Raw genomic sequence first — 16,506 nt, forward strand, 5'->3', positions numbered from 1 at the left:
AATTGTTATAGGAATAATGACAACGTTTCCATTATAAATACGTTCCTAAGATTCCAACAATATACCAAACTGAAATACTAAAAGCTAGAATCTTTATTGGTTGCTCCCTACATTCCGAGAAAATCCCAAAACCCACAATCTCTCTGTCTCTCATATTACTCGAGCATGGGAAGTGTAGAGATAGAAGCGCCACCAACCAAGAAACTTGAAGAAGACGAGATTTCACCAATAGAAGAAGTCCGTTTAACCGTATCAAACACCGACGATCCTTCCCTGCCAGTATGGACTTTCAGAATGTGGTTTTTAGGTCTTGTTTCGTGCTGCCTTCTCTCTTTCCTCAACCAGTTTTTCTCGTATCGTACGGAGCCACTTGTCATTACCCAGATCACCGTTCAGGTTGCTACACTTCCCATCGGACGGGTCATGGCTGCTGTGCTTCCTCAAACAAAGTTTAGGATTCCTGGGTTTGGGGGTAGAGAGTTTTCTCTTAATCCCGGACCATTTAATGTTAAAGAACATGTTTTGATTTCTATATTTGCTAATGCTGGTAGTGCTTTTGGGAATGGCTCCGCTTATGCTATTGAAATTGTTAATATTATTAAAGCTATTTACGGGAGAAGTATCTCCTTTCTCGCTTCTTGGGTTCTTATCATCACTACACAGGTCAGCTCTCCTTCCTAAGATCTTATTCTCCATAATGTTTCATATATATAATCATTAGGTTCTGGATATTATCATTTTTTTTTTTTGGGTGAAGTTTTGGGTGTTATTGATACATGCTAATTGTGCAGAAGAATTTCAATTCTTGAAATTTGAAAAGATTTACATAAAAGCTTTTTGGGAATTTTGTTTTTCAGGCTTTGGGATATGGCTGGGCCGGGCTTCTAAGGAAATATGTAGTCGAGCCAGCACACATGTGGTGGCCTGGCACCCTCGTTCAGATCTCCCTTTTCAGGTAACTGTAGCTTTGGGTTGTGATACACGTAGCACGGAAATTGAAACCTGAAACTTGAAAATGTGGAAACACAGTGGAGTTTTCTGTGTTTCGCATACAATGATTAAGACAATTTATACTTTTAACTTTATTGTGCAGTGGGATTTCACCGTCATTGCCTTGGTCTGATGTTAATGGCCGAATGATTTTGTTCACTACTTGTGTCTTGGACTTGTTGCACACAATGTTACTTGTCTCTTGTACATGTTTCCTTTGCATGTTGCGAATAATCCCTAGGTGGATTATTGGTTATTCTTCCAAGAAAATGTTTTTGTCTTCTATCAAATCATTAAAATATCATAAAACTTTTCATGTCTTTACAAAGTCACTAATTTTGATTAAAGTTTCTCCATCTCCATGAATTAAAATGGTTTTCTTTTTCTGGTTGTTTTAATTAATGTGCATTGAAAGTTAAAATCTGAACAATGAACCCTTCTCAGAATTTAATGTTAGTACCAAAAATTTGCAAAGCTTTTACATCTAAATTGTGGTCTACTGTCCCAAACTTTTCCAAGCTATGACTAATAGTACATTTACTTACATGTCATCTTGCAATGATATTTTGCCTTGATGCACCTTCCCGAACCTAACACCTAACATTAGCCTGTTAACATCATCCAAGTTGATCCCTTTATAGCCCAACTCACAATTAATTACAAAGTATCTGCTCAGCAATCTTTCTAATCTCTTTTTATGCCACATATATGATGAAGTTTTTTTTTTTTTGGAAACTTTCTTAATTAAGCTAAACCAACTTCAATCTATAGTCTGTTTTCTCTCTGACCTTTGCTTGTTGCAAGGTTTCCTGTATGGCACTTACTTTGCTGAATTTGTATATATAAAAAGCATCGTAAATGAATCTCATTTTCAATTTATAACTTGTGATTCTTCATTGAATATGCAGGACATTGCATGAAAAAGAAGAAACAGAAAATGGGAATCGTATGTCAAGAGTGAAATTCTTTGTGATTGCACTAACATGTAGCTTTTTATGGTACTTGGTACCTGGTTACCTGTTCCAAACAGTACAAAGCGTGGCATGGATATGCTGGGCATTCCCAAAGTCAGTTACTGCACAGCAAATAGGGTCTGGAATGGGAGGACTAGGAGTTGGAGCCTTCACACTTGACTGGTCAACAATAGCTTCTTTCCTGTTAAGCCCTCTTCTTACTCCCTTCTTTGCCATTGTCAACGTCTTTATAGGATACGTATTGATATTATACGTGTTGACACCAATAACTTACTGGGGACTAAATTTGTACAATGCTAAAACATATCCAATCATTTCTTCTCACTTGTTCGATGCACAAGGTGCAAGATATAACTTTTCAGCCATCATCAATGATAAATTCGAGTTAGATATGGCCCAGTATCAGAAGTTGGGGAGAGTACACATGAGCACCTTCTTTGCTGTCTCTTATGGACTTGGTTTTGCCACTATTGCAGCTACTCTTACTCATGTGGCCTTGTTCTATGGAAGGTATCAGTACGCTATCGAATTAATATATATGTGTATTCCACAATCTGTGGTCCTTCAGTTCTATGAGTTTGTCGCATATGTGTTTGGCACATCCAGTAATCTCTCTTCTCTAACATAATGTTATCTTTTAGATCTTGCATATGTGTTGAAAATGTTGGAAAATATACAGGGAAATTTATGACCGATACAAAGCCTCATACGAGGGAAAGGAAGATGTCCACACAAGATTAATGAAGAGTTACAGAGACATTCCAACTTGGTGGTTTTATGTGCTTCTTGCAGTGACATTTGTAGCCTCCCTTGCACTTTGCATTTTCATGAACGACCAAGTCCAATTACCATGGTGGGGGCTTATACTTGCAGCTGCTCTTGCCTTCATTTTCACCCTTCCTATTAGCATTATCACTGCCACCACAAATCAGGTATGATCAAGACATTGATTTGACTCCATATACTTCCACTTTGAGCAAATTAAGCAATTTGAGATCAAAACTTCAGCATGCTAAATTTGCAAATTGAATAATTAATTCACTAATGATATAATTTCTCAATTTACAGACACCAGGACTGAATATCATCACAGAATATATTATGGGTCTTATATATCCTGGAAGACCTATAGCCAATGTCTGCTTCAAGACCTATGGTTACATGAGCATGTCTCAGGCAGTTTCCTTTCTTAGTGATTTCAAGCTAGGCCATTACATGAAGATCCCTCCAAGGTCCATGTTTCTTGTGCAGGTAACAATTTTCTTTCGTTCTCTTTATGTAATATGAGAGGCAGATACTTGATCGCTGAGCTATTCGCCTGTCACTGTTTTCTTTCATAGTTCTTGTTTCATGCAATAAATTTTGGTTTTACTTCTTTAATAGTTGATAATTAAAGGTCAAGAAACTACATTTTTTCAGTTCATAGGAACGATCATTGCTGGAACTATCAACTTGGGTGTAGCATGGTGGCTTCTTGATTCAATTGACTACATATGTCAGGATCAGCTCCTTCCGTCAAACAGTCCTTGGACTTGCCCGGGCAGTCGTGTCTTCTTTGATGCATCAGTCATCTGGGGTTTAGTGGGACCGAAGAGGATTTTTGGATCTCTTGGAGAATACTCAGCTCTTAATTGGTTCTTCCTTGGAGGATTATTAGGACCAGTTGTAGTATGGCTTTTCCACAAGAAATTCCCAAACCAAACTTGGATACCACTGATTAATCTTCCAGTACTGTTTGGGGCGACTGCCATTATGCCACCGGCAACTGCAGTCAACTTCAATTCCTGGATTTTGGTTGGAACAATATTCAATTTTTTCATCTTTAGGTACAGAAAGAATTGGTGGCAGAGGTATAACTATGTCCTGTCAGCAGCTCTTGATGCTGGAGTGGCTTTCATGGCAGTTCTTATTTACTTTACACTGGGACTTGAAAATGTTAACATGCACTGGTGGGGTTCCGATCCTAATATTGATCCTGAGCACTGTCCGCTTGCTTCCTGCCCAACTGCAAAGGGTATTATATCTGATGGGTGCCCGATATTTTAAAAGAGTTATCATTTCATAGTTGAATATCGAATTAAGTAGAAGTGTATGATATACTGGATTTGGGTTGGATTAAGTTGGTTCAGAATGTTACAAACATGGTTTTTTCGCGCAAATTGCAAATTTCTTTCCATGTCCTGGTTATGAATGCTTATTTATTATCTAATGTTGAGCATTATAAATCTAATCTCACCGCTGCCCATTCTCTTCCCTCAGTACTCAAAAGATATAATATATAACCTCCTGCAAATCAAATATGGCAAATTGCAAATCGTCTGTGGAATTTGATAATTTTTTTGTGAATCAATTAGTTGAAAAAAGGGAATTACGCAGCACCTTCAATTTTAAAAATTCTTATACATATAATTGTAATAGCTATGTGTTTTTTTCTTTTTCTTTTTGAAATATCCAGCATTCAAATCAAGGTAAGAAATTAATTATTATTTCGATGGACTAAAACTAGAGATATATTAAAGGATTAAGAGTAAAAATTTCAGCAGTTCAATTCTCATTCATTAAACATTGTTAATTAATGGTGGTTGCACACTCACTTACCTCTGTCAACAAATTACTACAGTCTCCAACCCAAATGATCCTACTCTCCCTGTACAGACATCCCGCATGTGGTTTATGAACATACTCTTCATGCATTCTTTTCTTTTGCTTTGCTCTGCTCTTACCTGAACACATTCTTCATCTACCGAACCGAACCGAGCCTCTCATCATTTTCCATGATCTCTATACAAGTGGCTACACTACACATCGGATGATTCATGACTAAAACACCTCCCATGACTGGGTTTAAGATTAATCCTGAATTTAGGAATAGAAATTTCTCACTTAATCCGATATAGGATCTCCATACATGTGCTTTTTTCAATATTTTATATAATGTAGTGTAGCTTATGCTATTAGTAACATCCATATAATTAGAGCTTTTTGTTTGATTATTTTCATAACTTGCTTAAATCAAAATTTTATACAAACTTAATATTTGAAATAGTATTATTTTCTTGCACTTGTAAAGTTAGTTTATTAATAACTGTGTGTCTCTGATCAAAAATAAAATAAAATAAATGTGTATTTCAATTTAAATAAAATCTAAATTTACCCATAATAGAAAAGGAAATATTATTAATGCTGGTAATATTTCATAGTCACCCATTAAGAAACTAATCTAATGTGATACATTCAGCGGGATAATAAGTGAAACAAAAATGACAGTACATATGCAACACTACCCGACTGGTTGTACAAGGTACAACAATGACAAGTATATGGCAAAACTTGATTGGTTTATGTAGGCTCCTTTATCTGCTGGTCCTCAGTGAGAATTAAGGAAATCAAGTTTGTGAAATTGAAGTTGATTTCCCAGAGGATAAATTTGTTGACCCAGACTTGCCACTTACTCTAGAAGTAAATAAACGGACACGAAAGTTAATAATGGTTAAGAATGAATATCACTACAGTGATTTCTAAGTGCTATAGTTTGTCCCACATATATACTATCATGATTTCATTTCTTAACAACTAAGATCTCCTGATGGCTGATAAGCTCGAAGTACACTCAAATTTACTGTGAAATTTGTCCTCATCTCCATATTTTAGTAAGCCTGTTAGTAATTGTCTTTATATACTATATGGCAGTGGCCTTTCTTTCGTTAAAGCTGGCTCTCATTAGCTTTAAACTCAAAACCTCACACTCATTCCATTCCAGTATCAATTAGACAATAAATCTTCAGAAAAACATGGAAAGGAAGGAATTTGGCACCCAGCTTTGAAAAGACTAAATATGATGTGGAATAGCAAAATTCATGCCGGAATCTCCAAGAAGAAATACTGGTCATCAACAAAAACTCATTTAATATCTTAGAAGGGGAAAAGAATCCATAGCTTAGGTGAGAAATAACATTTTATACACGAAATTTTCGAAGCTCTACTTGAAGAATTGAAGTGTATATTAATTGAAGGTGAATGATAAATAAAGACACTTAAGCAATGGAAACCAAAACTGTGTATGCTATTATTTTCAACGGCAGAAAACATAAAAGTATCCGTGAAATTGGAAGTTTTCTTTTACGATCAGTTATACCATTTGTAGTTTAACAGTTCTTTCCATTACAGATATCAAGAAAAACCCTATACATCCAAGAACATTTTATTTATCATGGTCTGCATTAATTGATCTTGAAGAAGGAGGAAGAACAAATCTTGAAGAGAATCCACGATATATTCCATCTTCATTATAATCATCCCAACAACCCTCATCAAAATTTTGAGCATAGCTTAAAGGATCATACCTAAAACCACCGGCTGGTCTCTGTTGCCTATCGTTTCTCATAAAAAGTGATGTTATGTTCCAACCCGCAACTCTTCTCTGCCTTGTGGTTACGCTGCTGCTGCCGCCACAACCATCAGCGCTGCTAATTCTTTCCTTTGTCCATGGAAGCTTCAGCTTTAGACGACCCCAGCAAGAAAGCAGCCCTTCTTCTTCTCTGCCGTTTCTTGGAGATGATAATGATGAAGAAGTTCTCTCCATCACTCATTGATATGGAAGTTTTATTCTTATTTTTTCTTGATATATATGTAACGGCGATGAATTAATATATCTTTTTGTACGAATTTGCGGGGTCTTTATTTCTCTCCCTCACATAAACACATGCATGCTGCCTACCTCTCTCTATTTTTTTTTTATTTAAAAATTAAAATGATTTCTTGCGTGTGGTAGAGAAGATCTTACAAAGATTATAAGAGACAAAAACCCTTTTGTATTTAAGGGAAAAAAAAGAGAAGAACAAAAGTGAATCTCTGAATGCATGATGTATTAAATGTTTATGTAGGAGCAAATAATCATTTAAGAATATTTGCAGTGCACAAAACAAGGAGAAAAAAACAAAATCAAGGTGATAGTGTGCGACTCCACGGTTAAAAAAGAGATATCTTACAAGTAGATTGGACTACGTTGAGAACAAAATTTGAAAAAGAATATATACCTTTTTTTTTTGTGGATATTCTTTTCCTGGAATCAGGTATTATATGTTATTTAGCTAATTCAGATTATGGCCGAGTCTAAAAAAAAAAATTATTCTTTTACGCTCATGTATATAAGTACAAAAGTCAAAATTCAAATAATATAACGTCGAATAAATCTATTTATTTTCCGAACTAACTCCTTGTATATTAGTATAAGATTAGGAAAGGTTGAGTTTTCATTTACCAAGTTTTACAAGCTAATCAATAGAATCTGGTCTCACCCATAAAATTAATAACTGTAAAAAGGAGAGTATAAATCTGGAAAAGACTTACCAACTTTGGCTATTCTTTAAAAAAAAAGAAAAGAAAAAGAAGAGAACCACAATAGCTATCTCCATATAGAGTGTGACTATACGGGTTCTTTTCCGCTATAGAATGTTTATAAAGCCATAGCTAGTTTGAATCTAGCTCAAATCTGTTGTCATGGTATCAACTTCGGAGTTAGGAGAAAATCCAATTAAAACGAGGCATTCAACAAACGGTCGCCTTAGAATTTGAATCTATAACTTTAAGTCAGTTGGGATAAAGCCATCCCGCTAGGCTACCACTGTAAGCGAGTTTTAGCTTTAATATTCATTGGTTGGTTTGCGTTAGAAAATCAAAAGGGCCTGTATATTTGACGATTTTTATTGTTTGAATTTAAGTTAAGCATGGTAACTCAAGTATAACATTTCTTCCACTATCTTCTATCCAGCTCAAGTATGTTATTTTTGGTTGCAATCACAGCACGATCAAGATTAGATAACGGGAAAGAACCCAGGTTTTAATTTAGAAATTTTAGATTTTTGATGTTTTGCTTTATGTTAATACTCATTATATATATATATTAAAGGAAAGATTATTCATAAATGCGCATAATTATTTATCTACTATGAAATAAATATCTTTGAACGTGAATAACTTCATTTATATTCCTAAAATGGGCCCAAATATTTATTTGCCATTTAATGAAATTTCATCTTTCCATAACACATTTCCAAAAAGTACATTACAATGAAAATACAATATAGTAGCTTGTTTAAAAGTTATTGAATATATCACAGGCATGCTTCCTCCCTCCACTCACTAACACGATTGAAAGCCTAGCCTAGAAAGGGAGTATATACTATCAATTATCACTCAATTTTTCCTCGTAATTATTAGCATTCTACCACGCTTAATGTCTAATTTAAATAGCAAGCACGAGCCAAGATGAATTTAAATTTTCTTTTTCGCACTAAAACAGAAGATGATAGTTCCTGTCAGACCATTCGACTTTGAGAATAAACAGAGAAGGGGAAAGATTGTGTTTAAAAAAAAGAAAAAAGAAAAAAAGACAACATTGTAATTAGTCAGTCAGTAATTTGTGCCCAATAAGGCCCAGCCTTGTTACATAAAAGGAATACAGATAACAAAATACGTGGAAGAGTAGTTACTCTCATTTGGCGTTTTTCAAACGTGGAATTCTATCTGTAGAAGCAGGAAGCAATTTTGCACAGAATTTCCATGCAAGTGCGTTATTAGAACCATTTAAAACAAAAAAACAAAAAATCAGGTTTACATAATCCTTTCAATTCATAGCTAACCTTTTGCTGTGTGAATCATGTCGCTTGCAACTCTGCTGTTCACGTACACCTCATCCTTTTATGCACCACCTGTCTTCTTCTATCACTCCTACGAACTCACAAGTTTTGTTAACAAACATTCTCCTAGGTTAACCTTATCTGATTAGGTGGGAGTCATAGCCGTACCACATCTGGAATCTCCCATATTGATCTGTCTGCCCCATGTCCATTCATTCTTATCAAGCATCAAATACCTGCCGGATAAGTGAACCATTTATACAACAGATGCCTAAGTAGAGTTACAGGTCTGTTGCACTAGTTTCATGCTTTAATTTATGAAGCTAACAATGTCTAGTTAAGCCAAAGCTTCATAGACCAGAGAAGAGAAGTATCAGATAAACAGTTTACAGTTTATTTTACTATTGAGGCTGGAGCAAACAGTATCAGCCCAGGATCATTCTCATGGGAAAGGGACAAATTCTTTTATCCCTTGCACATACACATAAAGGTGAAAGCAAAACAAAAACTAAGATTAGTATTAATAGCTAAAACCAGAAGTGACATCCTAGTGCTTCGTTCATGAAGGGTATGAAGTGTACCCATGTCCCAGAGACCAACCAGAGCGAGTATATGAACTGCATGAACAACCTACCAAAACTTAACTTCGATTTTACTCATTATAAAAAGTTAAAACTAAAATTTGAAGAGAAAAACAAAGAAAATAAAAGGAAGGCTCTTATAAATTTATCTATGCTAGAAGAGCATGACTCGCAAAATCCAAGGGAAAAATTTACTAGAAAACAGCACGGCAGCATTTGAGAGCAAAAGATGGCATGCCTGCAAGCTACATCCTGACTGCCACCTTTTCTGCAGAACTCTTCTTCACCACTCCCCTCAAGCACAGCTCATTTAATAACTCTAAAGCCTCTTTAGCTAAACCTTCATAAGCTAGGCCCTCAATGAGGATGGTATATGAAGCTTCAGTTGGCTTACATCCCCTTTGTACCATATAAGCCAAGAAGTCAATTGCGCGGTCAGTCTTTCGAGCCTTACAAAGTCCCAACATGATAGCATTATAGGTGATAGCATTTGGTTTGACACCCAACACTTCCAAATCATGAAAAAACTTAATTGCTTCATCAACCTTTCCTTCTCTGCTTAGCCCGCCGACAAGTGAAGAGTAGGTGATTATATCAGGTTTGAGACCCTTTGCCCGCATCTCATCCAAAAGTATCGCAGCTTGGTCCGTCTTCCCCACCTTGGAAAGCCCATCAATCACAGTATTGTAAGTTATCAGAACAGGTGAGCAACCTTTGCTACTCAGCTGATTAAGTAACTCAACTGCAGCATCAACCTTTCCATCTTTACATAATGCAGTTAGCAAAGTGTTGTAGGTCACAATATCAGGATAACAACCCCTAGAAGTCATTTTTCCCAAATACTCAATTGCCCTTTCCATCTTCTTTTCTTTGCAAAACCCATGAAGCAATGGATTGTAACTTAAAGAATTCGGAGTGCAGCCATGCTTAGGCATCTTCTCCAAAACATCAATTGCTCTACCTAATAAGCCCTTACGGCACAAGAAATTAATCAATATGTTGAAAGTAACAACACTAGGAGAACAACCCCTACGAACCATATCAGCCAACAGCTTTTCTGCATCCATCCACCTTCCAGTACTACACATGCTACGCAAAATAATATTATGAGTTATTACATTAGGTTGGCATCCATACGATGGCATGCTGTTCAAGAACTTAATCGCTTCATCCAACCTCCCTTCCTTGCATATCCCATTGACAAGAACATTATAAGTAACCACATCCGGTTTGCATCCCCTGCTTCGCATCTCATCTAAGAGCTTCATGGCCTGCGCAACCCCACTTTCTCTACAAGTTGCTTCAATCAATATGGTATATGTGATCACATCTGGATAACACTCCTTTTCCAATTGCCGATTAAGAACTTCCATTGCTAGCTTCAATTTCCCATTATCACACAAAGTTCGCAAAATTGTATTATACGTAACAACATCAGGCGCGACACTCATTCGGTCCAAAACCCCTAAGGCATTATCAATCTCCCCTGCCTTACAATACCCACTAATTAATACATTATAAGTTATTACATCAGGCACCGCACCAGAATCTTCTATTATTTCCATAATTCGAGTTGCCTTCCTAGTCTTTCCAATCTTACAAAACCCACGAATTAAACTGGTGCAAGGGATTATATCAGGAATATCTCCACGATAAACCATGCTTTCAAGAAACCTAAAACCTTCCTCTAATTCCCCATTTCTAACCAATTTAGAAAGATTATTATTGCTCTCAATTTCCTCAAAATTGGTCAAAGAATGTATAGGACTCAAACTAACATGTCCATTTCCCAAATGCCCATTTGGTAGCTTATCAAGACTTTGAAGTTTTCCATTGAAAGAAACGGCAAAAATACGACTCCGTTTCAACTTTCTAACCCTAACCCTGACTCCAGCAAAACCACTACTAGTTCTTGTATTTTCTCTATGTAAGTGTTGAAATGAGCAAAACCCTTCATGGGAATGATTTGTACGCACTATCAAGTCCATAATCTCAGCTTAGTTGTATAATACCTGAACCTATAATTCAAACATTCATGCCTAAGCAGAACTATGTGTAGACTTAACTCGATCGTTTTGCTTCTTGGATACAGAAAGTGAAGGTGGTTTTGTGTTTTAGAGGGTGAACATGGAAATAGAGAGAGAGAGAGAGAGAGAGAGAGAGAGAGTAGACAAAGATTACCGTGAAGATTATAGACTTTAAGAGAAAGCGAAGAACGTTATGTATGCCGGCGTTATTGCTTATCTAGTTTTATGTCTTCTTCTGGGTTCGGCAAGGTGCTCAATGAAGCGAAGGGTGGGTGGTGTACCGCAGGTGGGGTGGGATTTTTCATTTGAAAGGTGGAAATTAGGCCTTTATATTAAAATCCAAATGGGCTAAATTGAACAATCTCTGCTCAAAATGAAGATTGCCCAAGTTAACACCGGATTTGGGTTTTCCTTCTTCTTAAACATATAGGTTTGATAATTGATACACAATTCGGCCCAATCTCAAGTTCTCAACATCTGGTTGTGTTTCAAGGAATTTCTTTCTTTCACCTTTTTTCTTTTTTCTATCAAAAAGAAAAAAACTGGTTTAAGTCTAAAAAGATTATACAGTATTTTTAATAAAAATAGAAAAAAACATAAGCATTTTTATTAATTTTCCTAAAAAATATGCTTTTGAGTGTTGAAAAATTTTGCACCCTCGCTTCCTTCTCATCTTTATATCTTATCGATACGATTTGTATTGAGGTGGCCCTGTCAGTCCATAGCAATAAAACAATCTTTTACCTCAAAGAAATCAATAGCAAAATATTCAAAAAACTTTCATATTTCAAAAGTAATTCAGTAATTACTTTCATCAAGGGTTAGTTTGACATCTATTACTAGACTACAAAAATTCTTTGAAATACCGTATCTATCATATTTTTCATTATATATCAATTGAAATAATAAATACTATTGTATCATATTCCCATTTCATATATTTTTCTGAATTCGGCTCTATCAAATTGTTTAAAATAATTCGCCGATAACCTTGAATTCATAGTCAAGAAAAGAAAAATAAGAATCAAATGGACTAATAAAATATCAGCAGATGACCACTTGAGTACTAAATATTATTTGTGAATTGTGAGAATAAATTGAGAATCCACCTGTAGCCTAATTTTGTATGTCAATTATTTATTATTTAATTAGTTATTTATTTATATATTATATAATTATTTTAATTATAAATAATAATATTTATTGAGTTTACAAAATAAAATTTAATAAAAATATTTATTTTTTATAATTTTTTATAATATTTATAATATTTTAATTTTATTAATAAGATAATATAAAATCAAATTAATTAAATTTTTAATTATATAAATTAATAGGATAAATATAATTAAATTATTATTTTTAAGATTATAATTATTTTATAATTAAAAATAATTTATCAGTTAATATAATATTAAATTTTATTTAATATTTTATCTTTTAAAATTAAAATTATTTTCTAATTAAGAAATTAATTTATTATTTATGTAATATTAAAATTATTATCTAATTGAAAAGTAACTTATTAATCAATAAATTAATAAAAATTATAATATTATATATAAATTTATATATTAAAATATAATAATATATATAAAAAGATTTATATCTTTTATATATATGTGTGGCCTAAGAAAAAGAAAAAAGTTTGTAAAACACAGTTCAGATTAATTTGTAAAAGTATACACAAAAAAATAAAATAAAAATACCAGAAACAAGAGGCTGACCAATCAAGGTTTATACACATAGGTAATAATCATGCATGTTCATTTACGTAACATTCATCCGGATCAATACAAAGAAATGTTACCTCCCTAGCGACAGGTACGTGGACCGGTGCCACCAAATCGGACGATAATCCTTTTGTCTTCCCGTTCAGAAAGAGTCCTATTGGAAGGGTGAAAAGTAAAGAGGAGACTTTGGTGACTCAATTTAGATGTACGTTTAGAAATGTGTTTCTAGTTATAAATTAAATACATAGATCGATTATGCATATATATTATTTTTATACGTGTTGCAATATCTATATAAATTTATATAAAAGATTATTTAAAAAATAATTCAATTAATACATATGACAGCTAATAAAAATAATTTATATTATAATTAAATATATAATTAACTTTATCTATAAAGAGTAATATTTCTTATAAAAGAATCTGTAATTTTATTAACCAATCCGTTGTGGACAACCTAAGGTATTCCTAATTTTATTTTTAAAGGGAAAAGAAAGATTTGCTTTGCTCTACCAGCAAGGCCACTTTGACACGTAAAATGCTTTATTTATTTTATTAATTAAATACTGCTTCTTCTTTTGTTTTTATCATGACCTGATCTTTGGAATCATCTAGATATGGAGTTTGAACCTAATCTTGAGATGGAAGAACAGCATGTATACGCTGGATGTTCTTTAGTCAATATGAAATGACGAGACGTGTCATTATATGATTGCATCAATCTCACTTGATTTATTATTAACCTTCTATTGAAGATAATTTTCTAGGCTCCTACTGCGTTCTTTTCTTTCTTGGGGATTAGCTTTATTACAGTAACTATCATCTTTTTAATTTTCCCAAGACTCGGCGTTGCCCCCCAAAGAAGTGGGCATGCTTCCTTGGCACTAGAAAAATCTGAAAAAGAAACGTTTAAAATTATTATTAAAGAAATACTATATGATTGTGTTTTATTTAAATCTAATGAAAATGAATTTCATTTACAAGTAAATTTTGTTAACATTTTTTTATGTTATATTATAAGTTTAGATTAATATTTTAAATGAAACTAATTTTGTATTTGGAATGAATGTATAAACATTTTAAGAAAATATTATTAATATTTATTTATTTTTTTGTTTTTAAAAAATTCAGTATGAAAAATAAGCTAAAAGAAAATTTAAAGCAACAGGAGTATATACGAGACACAGGACACTTGCTTTCTAACACAATAATATTGTCAAAATAAGTTGTAGACGTTTTGCCTTTGCACCATGTTTTTCTTTTGTAATTTTGTAGTATAAACAATGATAGGTTGAATGGATGGAGAGAATGTGTTAAGCAAGAGATAGAATCAATGGCAAAACTGGATAAAAAATTAAAAAAGAAAAAACAAACTTTTAGAGACAAAAAAACCAAATGCCGCAAAATCTTATTTTAGCTCTATGGAAATAAATTAGTTTCTAAAATAGAGATGGAAAACGGAATAACCAGAAAAATTACATCTAAACTAATGACTTTTACTCGTTTAAAGTTCATAAAAGCTTTTACAAGAATATTGTAAATAAGTCCAACTTTAAACTTTTATACTTTAAAATTTATTTATAAATTGGAGAATGCTAATTAATACTCTCTTTTAAATACTTTTTTAGACTATTATTTTTTATTGGTTTGTATTATCTAATTTTTTAACCTAATTATTTACTACTTAATTAATAAATTAAATCAGTTTATAATTTTTAATAAGTAAAAAAAAAGTAACATTATTTACTACTGATCAATTTTAAAAATATTTTATTACATGAATAATAATATTTTTAATAATTTTAAATTGTTTAATTTTTATATAGATAATTTATAAAAATATAAATTTATTAGAAAATATTAATTACGTAGTAAATATTTTCGAATTTGAACTTAAAATAATGAATTTTAACTTATAACATATAAAGTATGTGAAAGACATATATATTTTTATTAATAACTAAGTTTATTTTCCATTTATTATTAAAAGAAATATAAAATAAATTTAATTTTTTAAATAGATAATAAATTATTAGGTTGATAAACTATTAGTAGGATAGTAATTATCTAATAGAGTATCTAAATGAGAGTGTTGTAAGCATTTTTCTATAAATTTTAACAATTTAGATATACTTCAAAACAAGCAATGATTAGTTCACGTCTGAAGTAATTTAATAATTTGGGGGAGTAAGAAGCATAAAATATGGTATTGTTTGTCTACTATGTATATGTCTAATATTTATAAAAAAAAAAATTATCCATTTCTAAAGTAAAAGATTTTACTTTAGTTTATAAAAAATATTTTTCATTAGAGTGTTGGGCTCGTGCATAGAAATTGTGTCAAAATTTCAATTCAAGTGTATATTTTAATTTTTTCATACTTAAAGTGAATTTGGATCTAATTTAAATAAAATTTATTGTTTATTTATTTTATTTTTAACTTTAGAAAATTTATATTTTAACTTAATTTTTTTAAGTTACTTGTTTTTTAACCGCTACCTTTTTTTATCTATTCTAACATTTCATTATTGGAGAAAAATATTTCTTCTAATTTTTTTTTTGTATTATTAATGTTATGATTTTAGTTCTATTAGTACACATTTTTTGCTAAGCTATATACACAACGCTTACAATTTCTTCTTCTTTTTCTCTTTTTTTCTATTAGGTTGCTACTTGTTGAATCTGAAAAATTACTGAAATTTAATTTTAATAACAATGCCTTTTTGGACCAACCTCCATCAAGACCCATTTTACTCAATAAAACCCGAATAACACCATACATTTCATCATACAATTATGTACGGAGCTAACTTGGCTAAAATTTCTTTTAAGTGAATCGGTTAGCTTCAAAGAAATATAAAATGATCTTTTGTGATAAAATAAAAGCTAGTTAATGAGTAAGTAAAGCATTATCAAACTAAGCATATTCAACTTGATAAGAACAATGAAAAGGTAACCTGGATTTTAGTTGGATAAAATTTATTTACATTAATAATAGTACAGAATGTAAACCAATTAGCCGATAATATGATGACCTTTGAAATATTATCAAATAAGTTAAGTCAGCCAATCATTTAAGAAAGAATTCAATAGCACACACATGTGCCACTATCAAGACTAATTAAATTAATGTCACTTGCATATTTAAAGAAAATATATATATATTTTACCCAAAGATTCCTCATACCCTTGCATAGTAAAATGAAAACTCCAGGAATAATATCTGACTGCCACTGTATTTACAAAGCAGTGAAGGCATGCGTTTTAATATATGCATGGTTGCATCTCCTTCCCCAATTCTGTTGGTGGATTTTACTTATTCCCTTCAGCAATTGCCTTGATCTTATTGGCTAGTCTCTTAATAGACTCTTTGTTTTCTCCGTCGATTTCAAAAAAAAAAAAAAAGAAAAAAAGAAAAGAAGAGAAAAGAAAGGTATCACTTCCGTTGCTCGTCTTCCAAAAATATCTAAGGTACAAACATCAACAGCGGCAAGACATTTCTCAAAATATCTTGTCCTTTGGCTAATAATTTAGACCAGGAATCATGTGGAGTACTGGGA

At 32.5% G+C, this 16,506-nt stretch overlaps 2 protein-coding genes across 5 annotated transcripts; one reads left to right on the forward strand and one right to left on the reverse strand.

Moving 5' to 3' along the window:
- Nucleotides 1-4,194, forward strand: LOC8280330 (oligopeptide transporter 4). Its single transcript, XM_002527301.4, has 6 exons — nt 1-663; nt 858-955; nt 1,899-2,474; nt 2,644-2,896; nt 3,033-3,215; nt 3,384-4,194. Exons 1-6 carry the CDS (start codon nt 166-168, stop codon nt 4,008-4,010), a joined length of 2,235 nt encoding a protein of 744 aa, XP_002527347.1. The 5' UTR covers nt 1-165; the 3' UTR covers nt 4,011-4,194.
- A 4,147-nt stretch (nt 4,195-8,341) lies between these two features.
- LOC8280332 (pentatricopeptide repeat-containing protein At1g09900) lies at nt 8,342-11,593 on the reverse strand. 4 transcript variants are annotated; one of them, XR_007214772.1, is made up of 4 exons: nt 9,422-11,593; nt 8,771-8,838; nt 8,606-8,693; nt 8,342-8,489 (listed from the first exon to the last, which is right to left on the reverse strand). XR_007214772.1 is itself a non-coding variant. In XM_015724307.3 (2 exons), exon 1 carries the CDS (start codon nt 11,169-11,171, stop codon nt 9,429-9,431), a length of 1,743 nt encoding a protein of 580 aa, XP_015579793.2. In that variant the 5' UTR covers nt 11,172-11,593; the 3' UTR covers nt 8,342-8,838; nt 9,422-9,428. The 4 variants fall into 4 exon arrangements, 1 of the variants encoding a protein (XP_015579793.2); XR_007214771.1 differs by having other exon boundaries at nt 8,342-8,693; XR_003080242.2 differs by having other exon boundaries at nt 8,606-8,838.
- Between the last annotated feature and the right edge of the window lie 4,913 nt (nt 11,594-16,506).

Source organism: Ricinus communis, chromosome 2, assembly GCF_019578655.1.
Source record: "Ricinus communis isolate WT05 ecotype wild-type chromosome 2, ASM1957865v1, whole genome shotgun sequence".
In the NCBI taxonomy this organism is placed as follows: domain Eukaryota; kingdom Viridiplantae; phylum Streptophyta; class Magnoliopsida; order Malpighiales; family Euphorbiaceae; genus Ricinus; species Ricinus communis.